Raw genomic sequence first — 21158 nt, 5'->3', positions numbered from 1 at the left:
GACCATTCTTCTGTTTCTAAACTTTATTCCACTAAGTTTTGCACTTTTTTCCGCTATGAAAATCTGTTTTCTTCCTATGAATTTGGTATTAAAAAAGGAAGAAGATGTTTATTATTCAAAGGGACATTCTAGGGCAGTGTTACTTAACTCCGGTCCTCAAGTTCCCCCTAACAGGCCAGATTTTCATGATATATTAACTTGAGCACAGGTGAAATAATCAGCTGGTCAGTAACCATGGTTACTCATCTGCTTTCACTTATCAGCTGGTTATTTCACCTGTACTCTAGTTCAGATATAATGAAAATCTGGCCCGTTAGAGGTACTTGAGGACTGGAGTTGTGTTCTAGGGTAGAAATAAATTATTTAACAAAGTCCATTCTTTTACCACGTGTTTAACCCATTCTGCCCTGATGAGGATGTGGGCAGTAATGAAAACCTACACATGTATGCACGCTTCTCATTTGCTAACAAGCAGCATCTTCATATGAAGTGACATAGGAATTTTAATTCCTTTTTAGGTTTAACTTAAACACATAGTAAAACAAAACATAAATTGTTAAAAGTAAAATAATTTGCTGAAATAGTTAATTTTATCGTTAAAATGAAATGTTAAGTTAAACACAGTTTATTAATACCTCCCATTAAAATTAAACACACATTTACTTCAGCTGGGCAGTTCCTGTGCGGCATTAATCAGGAATAGCAAACGGCATCTTGCTAATTACATCCCCGGATTCAGTCTGTATTCTGTCATAAACCCATTTTCGGTTACAGCGGCATTCAGGTCCACACTTTTTGGAGCTGCATTTGGGGCATGGATAGAAGCATCCTTGACATTCCTCCTCCAGGCAGTCACACAGATCTCGCTTATTGCAGAGGAGTTTGCCTTGCTTGTCATACTTCTTCAGTGACACCCTGAGGATAGGACAGAAAATATCTGTCAAATATATTCATGCAATTCTACTACTTAGTATTAATACTTTATCTACCACTGAGGGGTGCAACACATTGTCACACAATGCCTTTCTGCACTTTATAGCAGGTAAGAAGAATTTGATATAGTTTAGTCCGGTATGACCAAAACTTTTCTATCAAGCAAAATAAAAATAAAACTTTCAGGATTCAAGCAAGAACAAAAAATTACTTTTGCATTTGCTCTATTCTTTTGGTATCCTTAGTTGAAGAGCATATCTAGATATGCTCAGGAGTGTGCACATGTTTAGTACTCTAAAATAGCAGTGTATGCAACAACGTATTTAGCAATGTTATAGACTTATGAGAACTAAATGGCAGCAGTGTTTGCAACAATGTAAAACACTGTCACTAACAGTACCACAAACACTAGCCACATAGGGGCATATGTATCAAGCTCGCTAGAAACAGCAGGCTCGCTAGAAAACAGCAATTATGAAGCAACGGTCACAAAGACCGCTGCTCCATAACCTGTCCGCCTGCTCTGAGCAGGCGGACAGACATCGCCGGAAATCAACCCGATCTAGTACGATCGGGTTGATTGACACCCCCTGCTGGCGGCCCATTGCATATTGCTCGCCGTATTCAGTGAAGTCTGGCGGACCTGATCCGCACTGTCGGATCAGGTCCGCCTGACTTTGATAACTAGAGGCCATAGTGTTAAAGACACGGGCACACCTGTGAGCTAACCTAGGCATGCTCTTTAACAATGGATGCTAATAAAGCAAAGTAAATTTGATGACAAAAGTACACCAGAAAGTTTTTTTTTTTTTTTTTAAATTGCACAATCCTTCAGAATCATAACAGTTCATCTTCATTTTCTTGTTTTCCAACATAGGTCTCTAAGATGCTTTCTCAGTAGTTTCCACAGCTGCATTCTATAGGTAAATTACACTTCTGTACATCTACATGAGTTAATTAATTCTGTATCCTCTCCCTGTGATCAGGGTTGTCAGTTGTTTAACCCCATGCGCCATTTGGATGTAGGTACATCATACTGTGTTGATGTAACGCCTACGTCCAATACTGTGGCGCATGCAGCATTCCCCGCTTTCAGCTTAGACAGTGGAGACTGAAGCCAGGGGCAGAAGGTATTTGCCTTCATATATTAAGGGAGTGCTGACCATGCTCCCTTACTATATGAAGGCAATTGTTACAGAGAGTGACAAAAAAAAAATATTTTAAAAAATAATAATAAAAATATGCCTAAACTGCATACTGGCAGACTGTCTTTTCCAAACCCAAGCAGTTTGGATAAAGGGCTTTGTATCTGTAATAGGATTGTACATAAAGTTCTTTGTTTCTTTCTCTCTGCCTTTCTTACTCACAAAAGTAAAAATGAATGTAGTTTCATATGATACAATGGGGTAGATATACCAATCAGCGGATACTGCTCGCTGGAAACTTAAGTTAAGAAGCAGCGGTCATAAGACAGCTGTTTCTTAACTTGTCCGCCACCTCTGAGGTGGCGGACTACAAACATCCCAATCCGATACAATCTGGCTGATTGACACCCCCTGCTAGCAGCAGATTAGCCGCAAATGTGCAGGGGGCGGCATTGCACAATCATTTCACACGAAATGTTTGTGCAATATTAAATGCCAACAGCGTATGTTGTCGGCATTTAGCGATGCAGGGCGGACATGATTTGCTATAGCGGATCATGTCCATCGGGGGTTATAATTAATCTACCCCTAATTTTTTCCAAATGTAAAGTCCTCTGTCAACAGAATATCAGTCTGAAGAAGGGGATTTGTTCCCTGAAATGCCACCTTTTCAATACATTCAGCGAGTGCATATATATATATATATATATATATATATATATATAAAAATGGTGTTAGCATTGTTTTAAAGGGATATGGTATATGATAAGGTGTTGGACTTGGAAGCACTCAAAGGTGTATATATATGTGTGTATATTTATATGTGTATGTATGTTTGCTCATACATAAGTATACATACATACATATATATATTTATGACCCCTTCCAAGTCCAACACCTTGTCATATACCATATCCATTTAAACACTTTGCATACATTTTTTTTCAATAATAAACTTATATTTTGCATTCAATATGTCTATATATGTGTGTAATTCTTTATTTTTGATATGTTCACATTTATTTTGCAATACTTTAATTTTGTCCCTAACACTTTACTTCAAGGGCTCTATTTGTTAAGCTGCAGATGCTGCTTCGGAGTCCCATCATTTCAGGCTCGTCTGAAACGGATGTTAAGAAGCAGCGGTCAATAGACCGCTGCTCCTCAACCTGTCCGCCACCTTTTAAGTTGCGGATTGAAATCATCCTGATTCAATACGATCGGGATGATTGACAGCCCCTGCTAGCGGTCAATTGGTCTCCAGTGAGCAGGGGGCGACATTGCACATGCATTTCTCAACAATTTGATCTCAGTCACAATTACAAGCTGCTACTACACCGATGTAAATCCCTTTTTCCTCTCATCTACCTTGATTAAGTGTACTAATAGTAACCTCAACAAAACAATAATCCCTAAGAAAGAATCCTAACCACAACTAACCCTATAATTTCTGGTCCTAACCACCAAACACCTAAGGTGATCCCAAAATCACTCCCCGTCCCCCCAAAAACTTAAAGTTACTTCCTTACATTAATCCTCATTCAAGCACATTTAAGCTTCACCCTCTTCTAGTATCAGCAACAAAAGCCCACAGTTACTGTCACGGATACCAGACAGCTAAGGCTACCCCCAACCCCCCCTGCAACCTCACCCATATTGGGATTATGTGAGACTGTGGCTCCTATGGAGGTGCCGGGCTGTCTGGAGGGGCGGGAATGGCAGGAAAATTGTGGGATTGTCCTTTGTGTTATCAAGATGAGCTGTGTGTATAAAAGGAGTGTATGTTTTACAATAAAATCAGTTCTTGTTTAACCTGAATGCTAGTCTGTCTAGTTATTTGGGTTGGCTACAGCTAAAATCACTTTCCTGGGCTACATAGCAGCCTGTTCCAGGCAGAGAAAGAATCATCAGGCAGAGTTACCCAGTCTGGGTAGCTGAAGTCTGCCACAGGGTGGGACACTGGGTACTGATGCTGTCAGGCATCAGGGGTGGCTACAGGCTGTGGTCACTTGCCAGCTACATAGCTGCAGTCGGCAGGGAGGAAGCAGGACCCGTTTGGCGGAGCTACCCAGTCGGGGTAGCCGGGATATCCATCACAGTTACCTATTCCTTACTGTCACTCAGGACCTAGTGTGTTGTTCCTCTTTATTCTTTTTTTTTTAAGGAAATTTGATTGGTTAAGAGATCAACAGTCAGGGTTGCGGTAGGAGAGCTTCACTGAATTGATCCCTCCTACACAAAATTAGAGTATGTATTTTTTCATTACTGAACATAGCTTCTATGGCCCAGATTACAAAGTAAATGGACTTTCTAAACATACCATTATTTTCATCATATCTTATAATTTACTATAATTTTTTTTATAAAATATGATGAAAAAATTGAAAAAAACCCACACTTTTTCTAACTTTGACCCTCAAAATTTTACACATGTAAAAAGTAAACTGTTTTTGCTTGCAGGCTAACCCGATGAGCACAAAAAAGCAAATTTAGAATATCTTGTGCGCGTTCACGTACTCCCTCGTAGAAGGCTATGGAGGTCTTTCTGTAGTGCTGCCCCCCTCATTACCCTCCCCCCTCCCACTCCAAGATCGCTTTCCCACCCTTTCCATCCCTTTCCACCATAGAAGCCCCCCTCTCTCCTTCCCCCTCACTGCCACTCTAATTTTTTTTTCTGTAGTATAGTGGTCCCACCCGCTCCCACCGCCCTCCAGCGATGGGCTGCCCACCCACCTCAAAACAGCCAATAGGATGAGAGCTACTGAAATCCTATTGGTTGTTCAAAACAGCCAATAGGATTTCAGTAGCTCTCATCCCATTGGCTGATTTGAATTTGAAGAATCAAATCAGCCAATAGGAATGCAAGATACGCCATTTTGAAACAGCTACCTTGCATTCAACTTCAGTGTACGGCGGCGACCGTATGAAGAGGACGCTTCGTGCAGGATGGCATCGGCTTCCAGGATGGCTCCGCTCCGTGCCGCCGGGATGAAGATAGAAGACACCCCCAGGATGGATGAAGACCTCGCTGCCTGGATTAAGACCTCGCCGCCTGGATGGAGATGGATGTCCGGACTTCAGAAACCGTGATTAGATCTTCTGGATTTAGCGTCAGGTTTTTTTTTTTGGGGTGTTTTTTTTTTTTTAAGATTAGGATTTGAGCTTTGAAAAAGAGCTGAATGCCCTTTTAAGTGCAATGCCCATACAAATGCCCCATTTAGGGGCAATGGGTAACTTAGGTTTTTTTTAGAGTTAGGTTTTTTATTTTGTGGGGTTGTTTGGGTGGTGGGTTTTAATGTTGGGGGGACTTTTTTACAGGTAAAAGAGCTGATTTCTTTAGGGCAATGTCCTACAAAAGGCCCTTTTAGAGCTATTGGTAGTTTATTGTAGGCTAGTGGGTGTTTTTATTTTGGGGGGCTTTTTTTATAGGGCTATTAGATTAGGTGTAATTGTTTTTATTTTTGATAATTTCGTTTATTTTTTTTTATTTTTTTTCGTGATCTTAGTGTCAATTATTTTTGGAAAACAGATTATTTACATTTTTCGTAGGATTTTTTTTTTTAGTTGTAATTTAATTTTTTTTTAATTTTTTTCATAGTGTTAGGTTTTTTTAAGTTTGTAATTTAGATATTTTAATTGGTAGTATTTTTTTTTATTTTATTAGAATAGTTGTTAGGTTAATTTATAGTTTAATGTTAGGTTTATATTTATTTTGACAGGCAAGTTTTAATTTATTTAAATAGAGTTATATAGTAATTTTAATTTAAAGTTTGGGGGGTGTTAGGTTTAGGGGTTAATAGTTTAAATTAGTGTTTTGCGATGTGGGGGGTAGCAGTTTAAGAGTTAATAGGCTTATTTAGTGGCGGAGATGTGGGAGGCCGGAGGTTTAGGGTTTAATAACTTTATTTAATGGCGTTGATTTTGGGGAGTGGCGGAATAGGGGTTAATAACTTTATTATAGTGGCGGCGATGTCAGGGTGCGGAGGAATAGGGATTAATATACTGTATTTAAATAGTGTTGGAGATGGGGTGGGCGGCAGATTAGGGGTTATTAACTTTATTAAATAGTCACGATGTGGGTGGGCGGCAGATTAGGAGTTAATAGGTTTAATATAGTGTTTGCGATGCGGGAGGGTGGCGGTTTAAGGGTTAGTAGGTAGTTTATGGGTGTTAGTGTACTTTGTAACACTTTAGTTATGAGTTTTGTGAACTACTGGTCTTAGATGGCGGTATGGATCTTGTCGGTATAGGCTGTAATGCAATCATTTTAGCCTCACCGCACAACCTGTAATACCAGCGCTATGGAAATCCCACACAAAAAAATTCATTTTTTTGAGTGCAGGATTGACTTTGCGTTACAGGCTAAAATGCTTGCGGTATAGCTATACCGACACGACTCCCAATAGTGCGTTCCTGCTATTACGCTGAAATTACCATTTTTTCAGCGTTAAAAGCCGCAACGCAAAACTCGTAATCTATGTGTATATTTCTCATGTTCCCAAATATGGTTTGCAGCATTTGAAATAAGGTTAGTTGCTGCTCTGCAGATAACAGAAAGTGTAGGTTTGATTCATAGTTGTCTTTTCTCTAAAAAACAAAATGTTACTGTTCTCATTAGATGTTTGATGCTAACAGCTACCAAAGCACAAATACAAGCTTTATTTCATACTTACTTGCTTGTAGAGTAATAGCCATTCATTTGAGACATGTAAACTTTCTTTTTCTGTTTTCTGGTTTCAGGGTTGAAATCTGCTACTTGGGGCCCCGGGTTCTGAAAGGCTAAACATTTCAGCTGCCGCTCAATCTGCTGCTAAAAGAATATCAAAGCATAATATATTTCCAGTGAATAGCTGGCCAAACAAACAACCACAGTGCCAGATAATGCCATGCCAGCCATTGTGCAGAGGATCAAAATTTGTATTTTATTGCTCCTAATTAGATGACAGGCATTTAATAGTCATTATGCAACGAGTATACATGGGATATTTCTATGGAACAAACATACATGAGAAATCACCATCTGTCTTGTATTAAAGCAATATTAATGACATTTTATATATGTAGTATAGTACAGTATATCAACAAATTAACCCCTTAGTGACCAGACCATTGTTTCAATTTTCTTACCGTTAGTGACCAGGGCTGTTTTTGCATGTGTGTGTCTGTGGTGTTTGTGTTTAGCTGTAATTTTCCTCTTACTCATTTACTATATTATATACAGTTTTTCTCGCCATTAAATGGACTTTCTAAAAATACCATTATTCTCATCATATCTTATAATTTACTATAACTATTTTTATAAAATATGATGAAAAAATCACACTTTTTTAACTTTGACCCCCAAAATCTGTTACGCATCTACAACCACCAAAAAACACCCATGCTAAATCGTTTCTAAATTTTATGCTGAGTTTAGAAATACCCAATGTTTACATGTTCTTTGCTTTTTTGCAAGTTTTAGGGCAATAAATAAAAGTAGCACTTTGCTATTTCCAAACCATTTTTTTTTAAAAATTAGAAAGTTACATTGTAACACTGATATCTGTCAGGAATCCATATGCCACCATTTCACCGCCAAATGCGATCAAATAAAAAAATCGTTAACTTTTTCACATACTTTAGGTTTCTCACTGAAAATATTTACAAACAGCTTGTGCAATTATGGCACAAATGGTTGTAAATGCTTTTCTGGGATCCGCTTTGTTCAGAAATAGCAGATCTATATGGCTTTGGCATTGGTTTTTGGTTATTAGAAGGCCGCTAAATGCCACTGTGCACCACAGTTGTATTATGCCCAGCAGTGAAGGGGTTAATTAGGTAGCTTGTAGGGTTAATTTTAGCTTTAGTGTAGAGATCAGCCTCCCAACTGACACCCTGATCCCTCCCTGACCCCTCTCAAACAGATCTCTTCCCTCCCCTACTTCACAATTGTCACCGCTATCTTAAGTACTGGCAGAAAGTCTGGCAGTACTAAAATAAAAGGCTTTTTTTTATATATATATTTTTTGTATTTTTTACATATATTCTGCAGTGTTAGATCCCCCTTAGTACCCAACCTCCCTGATCCCCCCCCCCCAACAGCTCTTTAACCCTCCCCCTCTCTACCTATTTGCCGCTATCTTGGGTACTGGCAGTTGTCTGCCAGTACCCACTTTGCAATAAAACAAGGCTGTTTTTTTGTTTTGTTTTTAGATAATCCTATGTTTTCTGTAGTGTAGCTTCCCCCGATTGCTTCCACCTCTTGAAACCCCCGAGGACGTACCAGGCACGTCCTTAGTCGTTGGTCGTTAAGGGGCTAATTGGACATGAAAAAAAAATTGTGATTCAGATAGAGCATACAGTTTTAATCAAGTTTCCAATGTATTACTGTTATCAAATGAGCTTCATTTTCTTGGTATCCTTTGTAAAGGAGCAGCAATGCACTACTGGGAGCTAGCTGAACAAATTGTGTGAGCTAATGACAAGAGGAATGTATGTGCAGCCACTAATCAGCAACTGGTTTCCAGTAATTGCTGCTCCTGAGTCTACCTAGGTATGCATTTCAACAAATGATACCAAGGGAACAAAGAAAATAGATAACAGAAGTAATTTGAAAAATTGTTTAAAATTGCATGCTCTATTTGAAAAATCACCCATTTATTTTCTCCAGTATATACAAGAGAGGAACTAATGGGGAGACATTAAACCAAATTAGAACATACAAGTCCATACTAATAACTGGGTTATAACTACATGGCATCAGGAAAAAACTGGATAAAATCAAGGTAAATAAAGCTCCAGGTCCAGATGGAATACACCCAAGGGTTCTAAGGTAACGTATCACTGTTATAGCCAAACCTCTGCTCTTCAATTTTTAAGACTTGTTATCCTCAGCCATAGTACCCCAGGACTAGCGTAAAGCTGATGTGGTACCACTTTTTAAAAAGGGAAAGCAGGATTTATCCAGGAAGCTATAGACCAGTAAGCCTGACATCAGTAGTGGGGAAGAAACTGGAAGTATATTTAGGAAAACACGGTTATGAATTCATATCAGCATGGTTTTATGAGCAATAGTTCTTGTCAAAAAAATCTTATTAGGTAAGAAATATATAGATAAAAGTTAATCAATTGATGTGATTTACTTGGATTTCGCAAAGACTTTTGATACAACGCCACATGAGAGATTATTGTACAAAATTAAGGGAATATCTGAAAATGTTAGTTTATAGATAAATAACTGGATGAAAGACAGGGAGCAACATGATGTAGTAAATGGATCATACTCAGACTGGAAAAAAGTAATTATTGGGGTCCCCCAGGGACTGGTGCTGTTTTTTTAAATATTTTTATAAATTACTTGGAGAAATGATTAAATAGCAACATATTTTTGCAGATAATACAAACTTGTGTAAGGGGATTAGGTCAATGCAGGATACAATTGCTTTACCAGGGGGTTTACAAAAATTGGAGGATTGGGCTAGTATAAGACAAATGAAATTTAAGATTGGTTAATGTAAAGGTTCTACATTTTGAAGTAAAAAGATATGCATGCTTCCTATTATTTAAATGGGACTGGGTGTAGCAAAGCAGACGAGTAAAAGGATATAGGCGTGCTTATAGATAACAAGCTAAAAATGAACAATGGAGGGCAGCGGCTTCTAAGCCTAATATTAAAAGGGGCATAGATGCAAGGGAAGAAAGCATACATTTTGTTGCTTTATAAATCCCTGGCTAGACCTCACCCTGAGTACGGAGTACAGGACCAATTTTAAAAAGGGACATTGCAGAACTACAAAAAGTTTAGAGAAGGGCCTTGCAATTAATTAGGGAAATGGAGGATTAAACTATGAAGAGAGGTTAGCCAAACTGGGTCTTTTTACTCTAGAGGCATTTGAGAGATGATATGATTACTTTACTTAAATTATATGATTACTTTACTTAAATATATTCAAGGCCCATACACAGTTAGGGGAAGAGCTGTTTATTCCAAGGCAGCTGTTTGTGACACAAGTTCACAATTTAAGGCTAGAGGAAAGGAGATTTAAAGGGACAGTCTACACCAAAAATGTTATTGTTTAAAAAGATAGATAATCCATTTTATTACCCATTCCCCAGTTTTGCATAACCAACACGGTAAGGTTAATATACTTTTTACTTCTGTGATTACCTGGTATCTAAGTCTCTGCAGACTGCCCCCTTATCTCAGTTCTATTTACAGACTTACAGTATATTTTAGACAATTTCTGCAGATTCATGAATAACTCCACAGGGGTGAGCACAATGTTATCTATATGGCACACATGAACGAGCAGTGTCTTGCTGTGAAAAGCCATAAAAATGCCCTGAGATAAAGGCAGCCAGCAGCGGCTAAGAACAAGGCAGAAATTTAGATGTTTAAAGCTTATAAAGTATATTTTTATAACATTGTTGGTTGTGCAAAGCTGGGAAATGGGTAGTAAAGGCATTATCTATCTTTTTAAACAATAACAATTTTGGAGTAGTCTGTCCCTTTAATCTCCAGCAACGTAAATGTTTTTTCACGGTAAGAGCAATCAAATTGTGGAACATCTTGGGCTCGATGATTGAAAGCTCTCTGGGCTGGCGAGATTATTAAAGAATGTTCGCCAGTCCTTCTATTTCCCTGGTGGAATGATCTAAAGCCACTTTTTACCCTGAAAACAGGGTGTCTCGCTAAGGGGCGTATACTGCATTTTCATATGAAATGTGCACAACAAAATTTGTATTTTAAACATTATACAAAACAAATATTTGAACCATTCACACAAAAATAAGCAGGAAAAAATTGTATTGTTAAGATGCATCAAAAATCATAAAAAAAATCTTCACCAAAAATCGTATTTTACCAAAAAATTTAATGTTGTATGTAATTTACACAGGAATAAATCAAATTAAATATGCTCAGAGTAAATCGTAATTTTAGTAAACTGGATATGCAAAAATCATACAGAATTTGAACTTATAAATACAAAATGCAAAGCATAATTGTTTTGTTTTTTTCGTAAAATGGGCTGAACATGGGCGTATATGAGAATGTCTCTCTAATCCCAGCGTAATTCTATAAAGATTTTCGCTCTGCAGATATCACAGTTTTTTCTTGCCAACTAAAATGTGGCAAGCTTTTCTCAGAACACTCAAAATAATTATAACCCTAATAGAACAACACATACCTCTATATACAAACATATAGGCAAATGTAAGATGATCTATGCAGAAAGCAGCATAATGTGAGTTATATTGGCTGCAGGATTTTAATTTTAATGTGCTCCCCCTGATCCCTGTTAACTTCACTCTAAGGAGCGAAGTGTCCCTATCCAGCGAGCTCCAAAACTTTTAATAGGAGCCATCTCGCCACTTGCAGGGACGGACCCTTTTTTTACGAACATTCCACTGGGGCAGTCCTGCGACAGTCGGGAAGAAAAAGTGGCTTTGAGCAGGCGAAATTTATATCATCGAGCCCCTTGCTTAAGGTGGTAGTGACTGTCAGTACCTTAGATCAGTTGAGTTAACGTATTTTCCCATGGACTGCAATAGAGCTTGAAAAGTAGAAAAAAAAACTAACACACTTACTTGCATGCAAACCCGATAGTGTTTCCTCAAGTGCGCTAACTCGACTTGAAATATTAATATTTCACATTCCGATGTTCTTCACATAGAAGAATATGTTCTATTTATTCATAAATACATACAGTATATATATATATATATATATATATATATATATATACTGTATGTATATATATATATATATATATATATATATATATATATATAATGTTTGTGGTACTATTTATATCTATACCTATATATATATATATATATATATATATATACTGTATATATATATATATATATATATTGTCACGCCACTGCCCCTCTCGTCCCGGTCGTTGCCATGGCAGCATCTGGTTGTTGTGTGGTGCACGGTGTGGTGCAAGCCGTGATTGCTGCTCTGCTCATTTCCTGTACACCTGTGCTTCCACCTGGATGTGAGCCTGCCCCTATTTAAGATAATCTCCTTCAGTAAAAATGCACCCTAGTATAGGTTTACCTTTGAGTACTCCTGGGTGCTATTATTTTGCTGTTTACTTTTGTGCTTTACAGGACTCCCTGCTTGTTACTGAAACCTGCATTGCTTATTTACCATTTTACAGCTTAACCCTTTTGATACTCAGAAAGATTGGACTGCCTGCTTGTTACTGAACCCTGCATTGCCTATTGACCATTCTACTGCTTAAACCCTTTGACACTCAGACAAATTGGACTGCCTGCTTGTTACTGAATCCTGCATTGCCTATTGACCGTTCTACTGTTTAACCCTTTTGATACTCAGAAAGATTAGACTGCCTTCTCGTTACTGAATCCTGCTTTTCCTAGTGACCATTCCTTTGCTTAACCCCTTGATTCTCAGAAACATTGGACTGCTTGTTATAACAGTTAACCAGAGCTCTGAATTTGTGCTTTCCCAACGCACATTAAATTCAATTGCGCTCAAGCGAATGCGCACATTACTTCTGACAAGCCCAAAGAGACGCAATATACCTTTTTTTCACTCACAGTTAGCGTGCCACTCGTAATCTAGCCCTAAATATTATATTTGATAAGCCATTTGTATATATTTTTCCTATCTTTTCTGCTACATGGCTAATTGTGGAAACATAAAATGAGTTCCTGCTCTTATTAACAAAAAATTATATTTTGCAGTTCCAGGATTATGGGTTCTGCAGGATTCACTCAAGACTCCCTGGGAGCAGTGTGAAACAAATGATGAATTATGGTCTGATAACAGCACACAGACAGACGATACATACATCTGGAGATGCAAATTAATCCACAGGGGAGCTCCAGAGGAGAAGTGACATCCTTTGTTCCTTTCTCACTAACTTATAACTATGAATTCCTTTGTGATCATTTTACAGTAGTAATGCCCTGTGTTTCTATAATCTCAGAACTTTTCCACATTTACTACATTTCCTATCAAATATTCATTAAATAACAATGTGGTCATTCATTAAAAATTTAAGAAATATTCAGCTTCCTGTTTTTAATAAAATGTGACTGATTAAATGTGTGGCATTTAGCATTAATAAAACATATGCAGCGTAGAAGTAGCTGAGAACTGTTTTATCATGTATTTAGAAGGTCATCTTTTTTATATAAAAAGTATCATTTGAAACACGCTGATTAAAGGTAAAGTAACTTAAGACTTAATCACATTTTAACCCATATAGGGCTAGAACACAAGTGGCCCGCTAAAGTTAGCGCAGACGCAACATATCAGTATCGCACCTGCATGCACATTACAAATTAACATTAAATGCAACCGCATTTAATTTCAATTCTGCACTTCAGCAGTACTAAAGGCAGAATATTTTTGATTGTGATCACTGGAAAAATACACTGACATTACCACCTGGCATTAACAAATTGTTAGCTGCCCAAAACAAGAGCAAAATTGTGATCAACCCCCATGGGCTTAACCCTTGCAAAGTCAGCTCCAAAGCAGCAATACATTACTGGGAGTCAGCTAATAGCACATCTGGTGGGCCAACTACAAGAGGCATATGTATACCAATAACCAGCTTGCTCTCAGTAGTGTGTCTCTGCTCCCGAGCCTACATTGGTATGTTTTTCAACAAAGGATACAAAGAAAATTAAGTCAATTTGATTATAGATATACATTTAAGTCAGTTAAAATGGCATGCTCTGTTTGAACCAAGAAGGTTTCATTTTTACTTAACCCCTTAACGACCAACGACGTATAGGGTACTTTATGCAAAAAAAGGCTGTTAACGACCAAGGACGTACCCTGTATGTCTTCGGCTAAACTGAGCGCTGGAAGCGATCGAGATCGCTTCCAGTCACTCTAACAGTATTGCAGCGATGCCTCGATGTCGAGGCATCCTGCAATACTGTTCCCGACTCCTGGGACCAGATTGATCACTCCCCCACGAATGATCACTTTCGGTTTCGCTCCACGTGGAGCCCAGCAGTTAACAGAGCATCGGAAGTGATCAGACAGGCTTCCGATGCTCTGCTTGTGTGCTAAATGCCTCGTTGAGTGGAGGCACTTAGGTATAAAAAAAAATAAAAAAAATTTTTTATTATATAAAATAAAAATGCCCCATATAGTACCCCGTCCCCCACCCCCATGAGGCTTCAAAGATGGCTATAAAAATAAAAAAGGTAATCTGGACCCTTATCTTATCCTCTGAGCCAGCTCAAAAGTAATATACCCCAATCTCTGTGGCGTGGTTAGGGAAAAGGTTGTTTGTAAAAGATATTGAGTGGCGCTCTGAGGGGAGCAGAGGGTTGTGCGGGAATGGATGAAATACTAAACTCTATGTAGGTCTAGAATCCAAAAAAACAAGGTAAATAAGTGTGAATAAAGGAATATAAAGAGGTGGAAGTTAAGATTAAGGCTAAATATTTAATCAGTTTATATAAAAACACATAGTATATCCAAATAACATATCAAATAATGTATCAGATAGCATATAAAAACAATATCACAAACTATAAATTTGTTGTGGTGTGGCATCACCTGTAGAGCAATAAAAAACAATCAGAAACACTAAAACAATAATAAAAGACAATTCAGTAAGTGTAGAACAAATACATCAAGTTATTGATACTGATCCTATAAAATACATCACAGTAAACGCAAGGACTTCTGATAGTGCAATTCAATGTACGGTAAATATAATAAATACTTTGATAAATGTTGTGGTATTCCCCGATTGATGTTTATAAAGAGACAAAAGCTCTGTATGTGATTTCTAAGCTTCTGTAGAAAGGCAGTACAGGTGTTGCTAAAGTAGATAAGTGCCACTTAGCTTGGAGTGAAATTCAATGGCTGAGATATTTTAGAACCGTGGTAAGTCGTCTGCTGCAGATGAAAAAAGGTGGCCCTTATATTTAGTTAGCCACTATCAAGAAGGCAATGTAACTTATATATTTAGTTAGCCACTATCACAAAGGCAAAGTCACTTTATATTGCAGTTTTAAATTATGTGGGGCGCGATCCGATATGCAGCGTAGATTGCGGCGCAAGCGAGGGAACCCCCGCCGCCCGCAGTTTCACCTCGCAACTCAAGCTATCCTATATACGGCGCCGTCAGATGCTAAAGTGCCATAAGTCTGATAGACCAGCGATGTCCAGAAATCTGCGTAAGTACAAATTTCTGGAGTCGCCAGTGACTTACGGCACTTTAGAAACTGCCGGTGCCTACAAAACCTGACTAAAGTATGAAATCACCCGCACTGTCTAACACGCCTCCCAAACATAGCCCGACACGTCTAACCCTTTATCCGCTTTCCCCCCTCATTATCCTAACAATATAAAATGTATTAACCCCTAAACCGACGCTCCCGGACCCCGCCGCCACCTAATAAAGTTATTAACCCCTAAACCGCAGCTCCCGGACCCGCCGCCAGCTATATTAAATCTATAACCCCCTAATGCGAGCCCCTACCCCGCCTCCATCTACCTTACCTACCCCCTAAAGTGAGCCCCTACCCCGCTGCCATCTATTTTAAAATTATTAACCAATAATTTAATCCCCCTACACCGCCGCCACTTATATTAAATTATTAGCGCTGCAGAATCTGTTGGCGCTCTACAAATAACTGATAATAATAATAATAATTTAACCCCTAATCTAATCCCCCTACCCCACCGCCACCTATATTAAATTATTTAACCCCTAATCTAATCCCCCTACCCCGCCGCCACTTATATTAAATTATTTAACCCCGATCAGCCAATAGAATGCGAGCTCAATCTGATAGGCTGATTGGATCAGCCAATCGGATTGGACTTGATTCTGATTGGCTGATTCCATCAGCCAATCAGAAAATTCCTACCTTAATTCCGATTGGCTGATAGAATCCTATCAGCCAATCGGAATTCGAGGGACGCCATCTTGGATGACGTCCCTTAAAGGAACAGTCATTCGTCGTTCAGTCGTCGGGCCGGATGGATGTTCCGCGCTGGAGGTCTTCAGGATCCTGCCGCTTCGCTCCGGATGGATGCTGCTTGGATGAAGACTTCAATCGGATGGAAGATCCTCTTCTGCCCCGCTTGGATGAAGACTTTGACCGGATCATGGACCTCTTCAGCCCCCCGCTTGGGCTTGGATCAGGACATCGGAGGAGCTCTTCAGGACGGATCGGTGAACCTGGATGGTGAAGACAAGGTAGGAAGATCTTCAGGGGCTTAGTGTTAGGTTTATTTAAGGGGGGTTTGGGTTAGATTAGGGGTATGTGGGTGGTGGGTTGTAATGTTGGGGGGGGTATTGTATGTTTTTTTTTACAGGCAAAAGAGCTGAAATTCTTGGGGCATGCCCCGCAAAGGGCCCTGTTCAGGGCTGGTAAGGTAAAAGAGCTTTTACCTTTTTTAATTTAGAATAGGGTAGGGAATTTTTTATTTTGGGGGGCTTTGTTATTTTATTAGGGGGCTTAGAGTAGGTGTAATTAGTTTAAAATTGTTGTAATATTTTTCTTATGTTTGTAAATATTTTTTTATTTTTTGTAACTTAGTTCTTTTTTATTTTTTGTACTTTAGCTAGTTTATTTAATTGTATTTATTTGTAGGAATTGTGTTTAATTAATTTATTGATAGTGTAGTGTTAGGTTAATTGTAGGTAATTGTAGGTAGTTTAATTAATTTATTGATAGGGTAGTGTTAGGTTTAATTATATCTTAGGTTAGGATTTATTTTACAGGTAAATTTGCTATTATTTTAACTAGGTAACTATTAAATAGCTATTGTACCTGGTTAAAATAATTACCAAGTTGCCTGTAAAATAAATCCTATATATAATTTATATTGTAGCTATATTAGGATGTATTTTACAGGTAAGTATTTAGCTTTAAATAGGAATAATTTATTTAATAAGAGTTAATTTATTTCGTTAGATTTAAATTATATTTAAATTAGGGGGGTGTTAGTGTTAGGGTTAGACTTAGCTTTAGGGGTTAATACATTTATTAGAATAGCGGTGAGCTCCGGTCGGCAGATTAGGGGTTAATAATTGAAGTTAGGTGTCGGCGATGTTAGGGAGGCCAGATTAGGGGTTAATACTATTTATTATAGGGTTAGTGAGGCGGATTAGGGGTTAATAACTTTATTATAGTAGCGCTCAGGTCCGCTCGGCAGATTAGGGGTTAATAAGTGTAGGCAGGTGTCGGCGACGTTGTGGGGGGCAGATTAGGGGTTAATAAATATAATATAGGGGTCCGCGGTGTTAGGGGCAGCAGATTAGGGGTACATAGGGATAACGTAGGTTGCGGCGGTTTACGGAGCGGCAGATTAGGGGTTAAAAAAAATATGCAGGGGTCAGCGATAGCGGGAGCGGCAGATTAGGGGTTAATAAGTGTAAGGTTAGGGGTGTTTAGACTCGGGGTACATGTTAGAGTGTTAGGTGCAGACGTAGGAAGTGTTTCCCCATAGGAAACAATGGGGCTGCGTTAGGAGCTGAACGCTGCTTTTTTGCAGGTGTTAGGTTTTTTTTCAGCTCAAACAGCCCCATTGTTTTCTATGGGGGAATCGTGCACGAGCACGTTTTTGAGGCTGGCCGCGTCCGTAAGCAACTCTGGTATCGAGAGTTGCATTTGCGGTAAAAATGCTCTACGCTCCTTTTTTGGAGCCTAACGCAGCATTTGTTTGAACTCTCGATACCAGAGTTAAATTTATGGTGCGGCCAGAAAAAAGCCCGCGGAGCGTTAACAGCCCTTCTACCGCAAAACTCCAAATCTAGGCCTAAGATAGCTACATTGTAATTAATAATTACATTGTAGCTATTTTAGGGTTTATATTTATTTTACAGGTAACTTGGTATTTATTTTAACTAGGTACAATAGCTATTAAATAGTTAATAACTATTTAATAGCTACCTAGTTAAAATAATTACCAATTTACCTGTAAAATAAATCCTAACCTAAGTTACAAATACACCTACACTATCAATAAATTAAATAAACTACAAATATCTAAACTAAAATACAATTAAATAAACTAAACTAAATTACAAAAAACAAACAAACACTAAATTACAAAAAATAAAAAAAGATCACAAGATTTTTAAGCTAATTACACCTATTCTAAGCCCCCTAATAAAATAATAAAGCCCCCCAAAATAAAAAAAAATCCCTACCCTATTCTAAATTAAAAAAGTTAGCTCTTTTACCTTACCAGCCCTTAAAAGGGCCTTTTGCGGGGCATGCCCCAAAGAAAACTGCTCTTTTGCCTGAAAAAAAAAACACAATACCACCCCCCAACATTACAACCCACCACCCACATACCCCTAATCTAACCCAAACCCCCATTAAATAAACCTAACACTACCCCCCTGAAGATCTCCCTACCTTGTATTCACCCAGCTGGGCAGAACTCTTCATCCGATCCGGGCGATGTCTTCAATCAAGCGGCAGTGAAGTCTTCTTCCATCCGGGCGATGTCTTCAAGCAAGCGGCAGAGAGTCTTCTTCCATCCGGCGATGTCTTCAAGCAAAGCGGCATCTTCAATCTTCTTTCTTCGCTCCTCCGCCGCGGAGCATCCATCCGGCACAACGACTTCCCGACTAATGAGGTTCCTTTAAATGACGTCATCCAAGATGGCGTCCGTCGAATTCCGATTGGCTGATAGGATTCTATCAGCCAATCGGAATTAAGGTAGAAAAATCTGATTGGCTGATTGAATCAGCCAATCAGATTCAAGTTCAATCCGATTGGCTGATTGATTCCAATCGGAATTCGACGGACGCCATCTTGGATGACGTCATATAAAGGAACCTCATTCGTCGGGAAGTCGTTGTGCCGGATGGATGCTCCTCGGCGGAGGAGCGAAGAAAGAAGATTGAAGATGCCGCTTTGCTTGAAGACATCGGCGGATGGAAGAAGACTCTCTGCCGCTTGCTTGAAGACATTGCCCGGATGGAAGAAGACTTCACTGCCGCTTGATTGAAGACATCGCCCGGATCGGATGAAGAGTTCTGCACGGCTGGGTGAATCTTAGGGAGATCTTCAGGGGGGTAGTGTTAGGTTTATTTAAGGGGGGTTTGGGTTAGATTAGGGGTATGTGGGTGGTGGGTTGTAATGTTGGGGGGTGGTATTGTGTGTGTTTTTTCAGGCAAAAGAGCAGTTTTCTTTGCAAAAGGCCCTTTTAAGGACTGGTAAGGTAAAAGAGCTAACTTTTTTAATTTAGAATAGGGTAGGGATTTTTTTTATTTTGGGGGGCTTTATTATTTTATTAGGGGGCTTAGAATAGGTGTAATTAGCTTAAAAATCTTGTAATTTTTTTTATTTTTTGTAATTTAGTGTTTGTTTTTTTTGTAATTTAGTTTAGTTTATTTAATTGTATTTTAGTTTAGATATTTGTAGTTTATTTAATTTATTGATAGTGTAGGTGTATTTGTAACTTAGGTTAGGATTTATTTTACAGGTAAATTGGTAATTATTTTAACTAGGTAGCTATTAAATAGTTATTAACTATTTAATAGCTATTGTACCTAGTTAAAATAAATACCAAGTAACCTGTAAAATAATTATAAACCCTAAAATAGCTACAATGTAATTATTAATTACATTGTAGCTATATTAGGGTTTATTTTATAGGTAAGTATTTACATTTAAATAGGAATATTTTAATTAATAATATTAATATTAGATTTATTTTAATAAGAGTTTAGTTAGGGATGTTAGAGTTAGATAGGGTTATTATACTTAATATATATATAATATAATAATGATATTAACTATATTAACCCTAATATAATTAGGGCTAATATAGTTAATATATATAATATAATAGCTATATTAACTATATTAACCCTAATATAATTAGGGTTAATATAGTTAATATAGCTGGCGGCGGTGTAGGGGGATTAGATTAGGGGTTAATGTGTTTAATATAGCTGGCGGCGGTGTAGGGGGATTAGATTAGGGGTTAATACATTTATTATAGGTGGCGGCGGTGTAGGGGGATTTAGATTAGATGCAAAAGAGCAGTTTAGTTTTTGACAAAGCCCCGCCAAAAGCCCTTTTAAGGGCTGGTAAAAGAGCAGTTTTCTTTGGGGCATGCCCCGCAAAAAGCCCTTTTAAGGGCTGGCAATAGAGCAGTTTACTTTGGGTAATGCCATGCAAAAAGCCCTTTTCAGGGCTATTTGTAGGGTTAGACTTAGGTTTAGTGGTAGGGATAGTTTAGTATTTTAGGGGTTAAATAATTTAATATAGCTGGCGGCGGGGTAGGGGGATTAAATTAGGGGTTAATTAATTTAATATAGGTGGCAGCGGGGTAGGGGTATTAAATTAGGGGTTAATTAATTTAATATAGGTGGCGGCGGGGTAGGGGGATTAAATTAGGGGTTAATCATTTTAAAATAGATGGCGGCGGGTAGGAGCTCACTTTAGGGGGTAGGTAAGGTAGATGGTGGCGGTGTAAGGGGCTCACTTTAGTGGGTAGGTAAGGTAGATGGCGGCGGTGTAAGGGGCTCACTTTAGGGGGTAGTTTAATATAGTTGGCGACGGTGTAGGGGGATCACATAAGGGGGTAGTTAATGAAGGTGGCGGCGGGGTCCGGGAGCGGCGGTTTAGGGGTTAAATACTTTATTAGGGATTGCGGCGGGGGATCGCGGTTGACAGGTAGATAGACATTGCGCATGCTTTAGGTGTTAGGTTTTATTTAGCAGATCGCGGGTGACAGGTAGATAGACATTGCGCATGTGTTAGGTGTTAGGTTTATTTTGCAGCTAGTTTAGGGAGTTACGGGGCTCCAATAGACAGCGTAAGGCTTACTACGGCTGCTTTTTGTGGTGAGGTGAAAATGGAGTAAGATTTCTCCATTTTCGCCACGTAAGTCCTTACGCTGTATATTGGATACCAAACTGCGCTGGTTTGGTATACCTGCCTATGGCCCAAAAAACTACGGGCAACGGCAGAAATATACTAGCGTAACTTCTAGGTTACGCCATATATAGGATACCAAACCAGCGCAAAATTCAGCGTCGCAGCATTTGCGGGTCTGTCCGCCTGCTCAGAGCAAGCGGACAGGTTATGGAGCAGCGGTCTTTGTGACCGCTGCTT

General features: G+C 38.7%; 1 protein-coding gene across 2 annotated transcripts in view; it reads right to left on the bottom strand.

Annotated features, from left to right (window-relative positions):
* Positions 1 to 642: 642 nt before the first annotated feature.
* ARL14EPL (ADP ribosylation factor like GTPase 14 effector protein like) overlaps positions 643 to 21158 on the bottom strand; it is a 27424-nt gene continuing 6908 nt past the window's right edge. Inside the window, exons 2-3 of one of the 2 annotated variants that reach the window (XM_053700484.1) lie at positions 6752 to 6885; positions 643 to 915 (exon numbers count right to left, since the gene is read on the bottom strand). In XM_053700484.1, coding sequence (XP_053556459.1) covers positions 690 to 915; positions 6752 to 6885 — 360 coding nt within the window. In that variant the 3' untranslated portion in view covers positions 643 to 689. Of the gene's footprint in view, positions 916 to 6751; positions 6889 to 21158 lie in introns of both variants that reach the window. The other variant, XM_053700483.1, reaches the window with a different exon arrangement.

This window comes from Bombina bombina, chromosome 2, assembly GCF_027579735.1.
Source record: "Bombina bombina isolate aBomBom1 chromosome 2, aBomBom1.pri, whole genome shotgun sequence".
NCBI classification, from domain to species: domain Eukaryota; kingdom Metazoa; phylum Chordata; class Amphibia; order Anura; family Bombinatoridae; genus Bombina; species Bombina bombina.
Note: the sequence above shows the minus strand (reverse complement) of the source record. Positions and strands in the feature narration are given on the sequence as shown.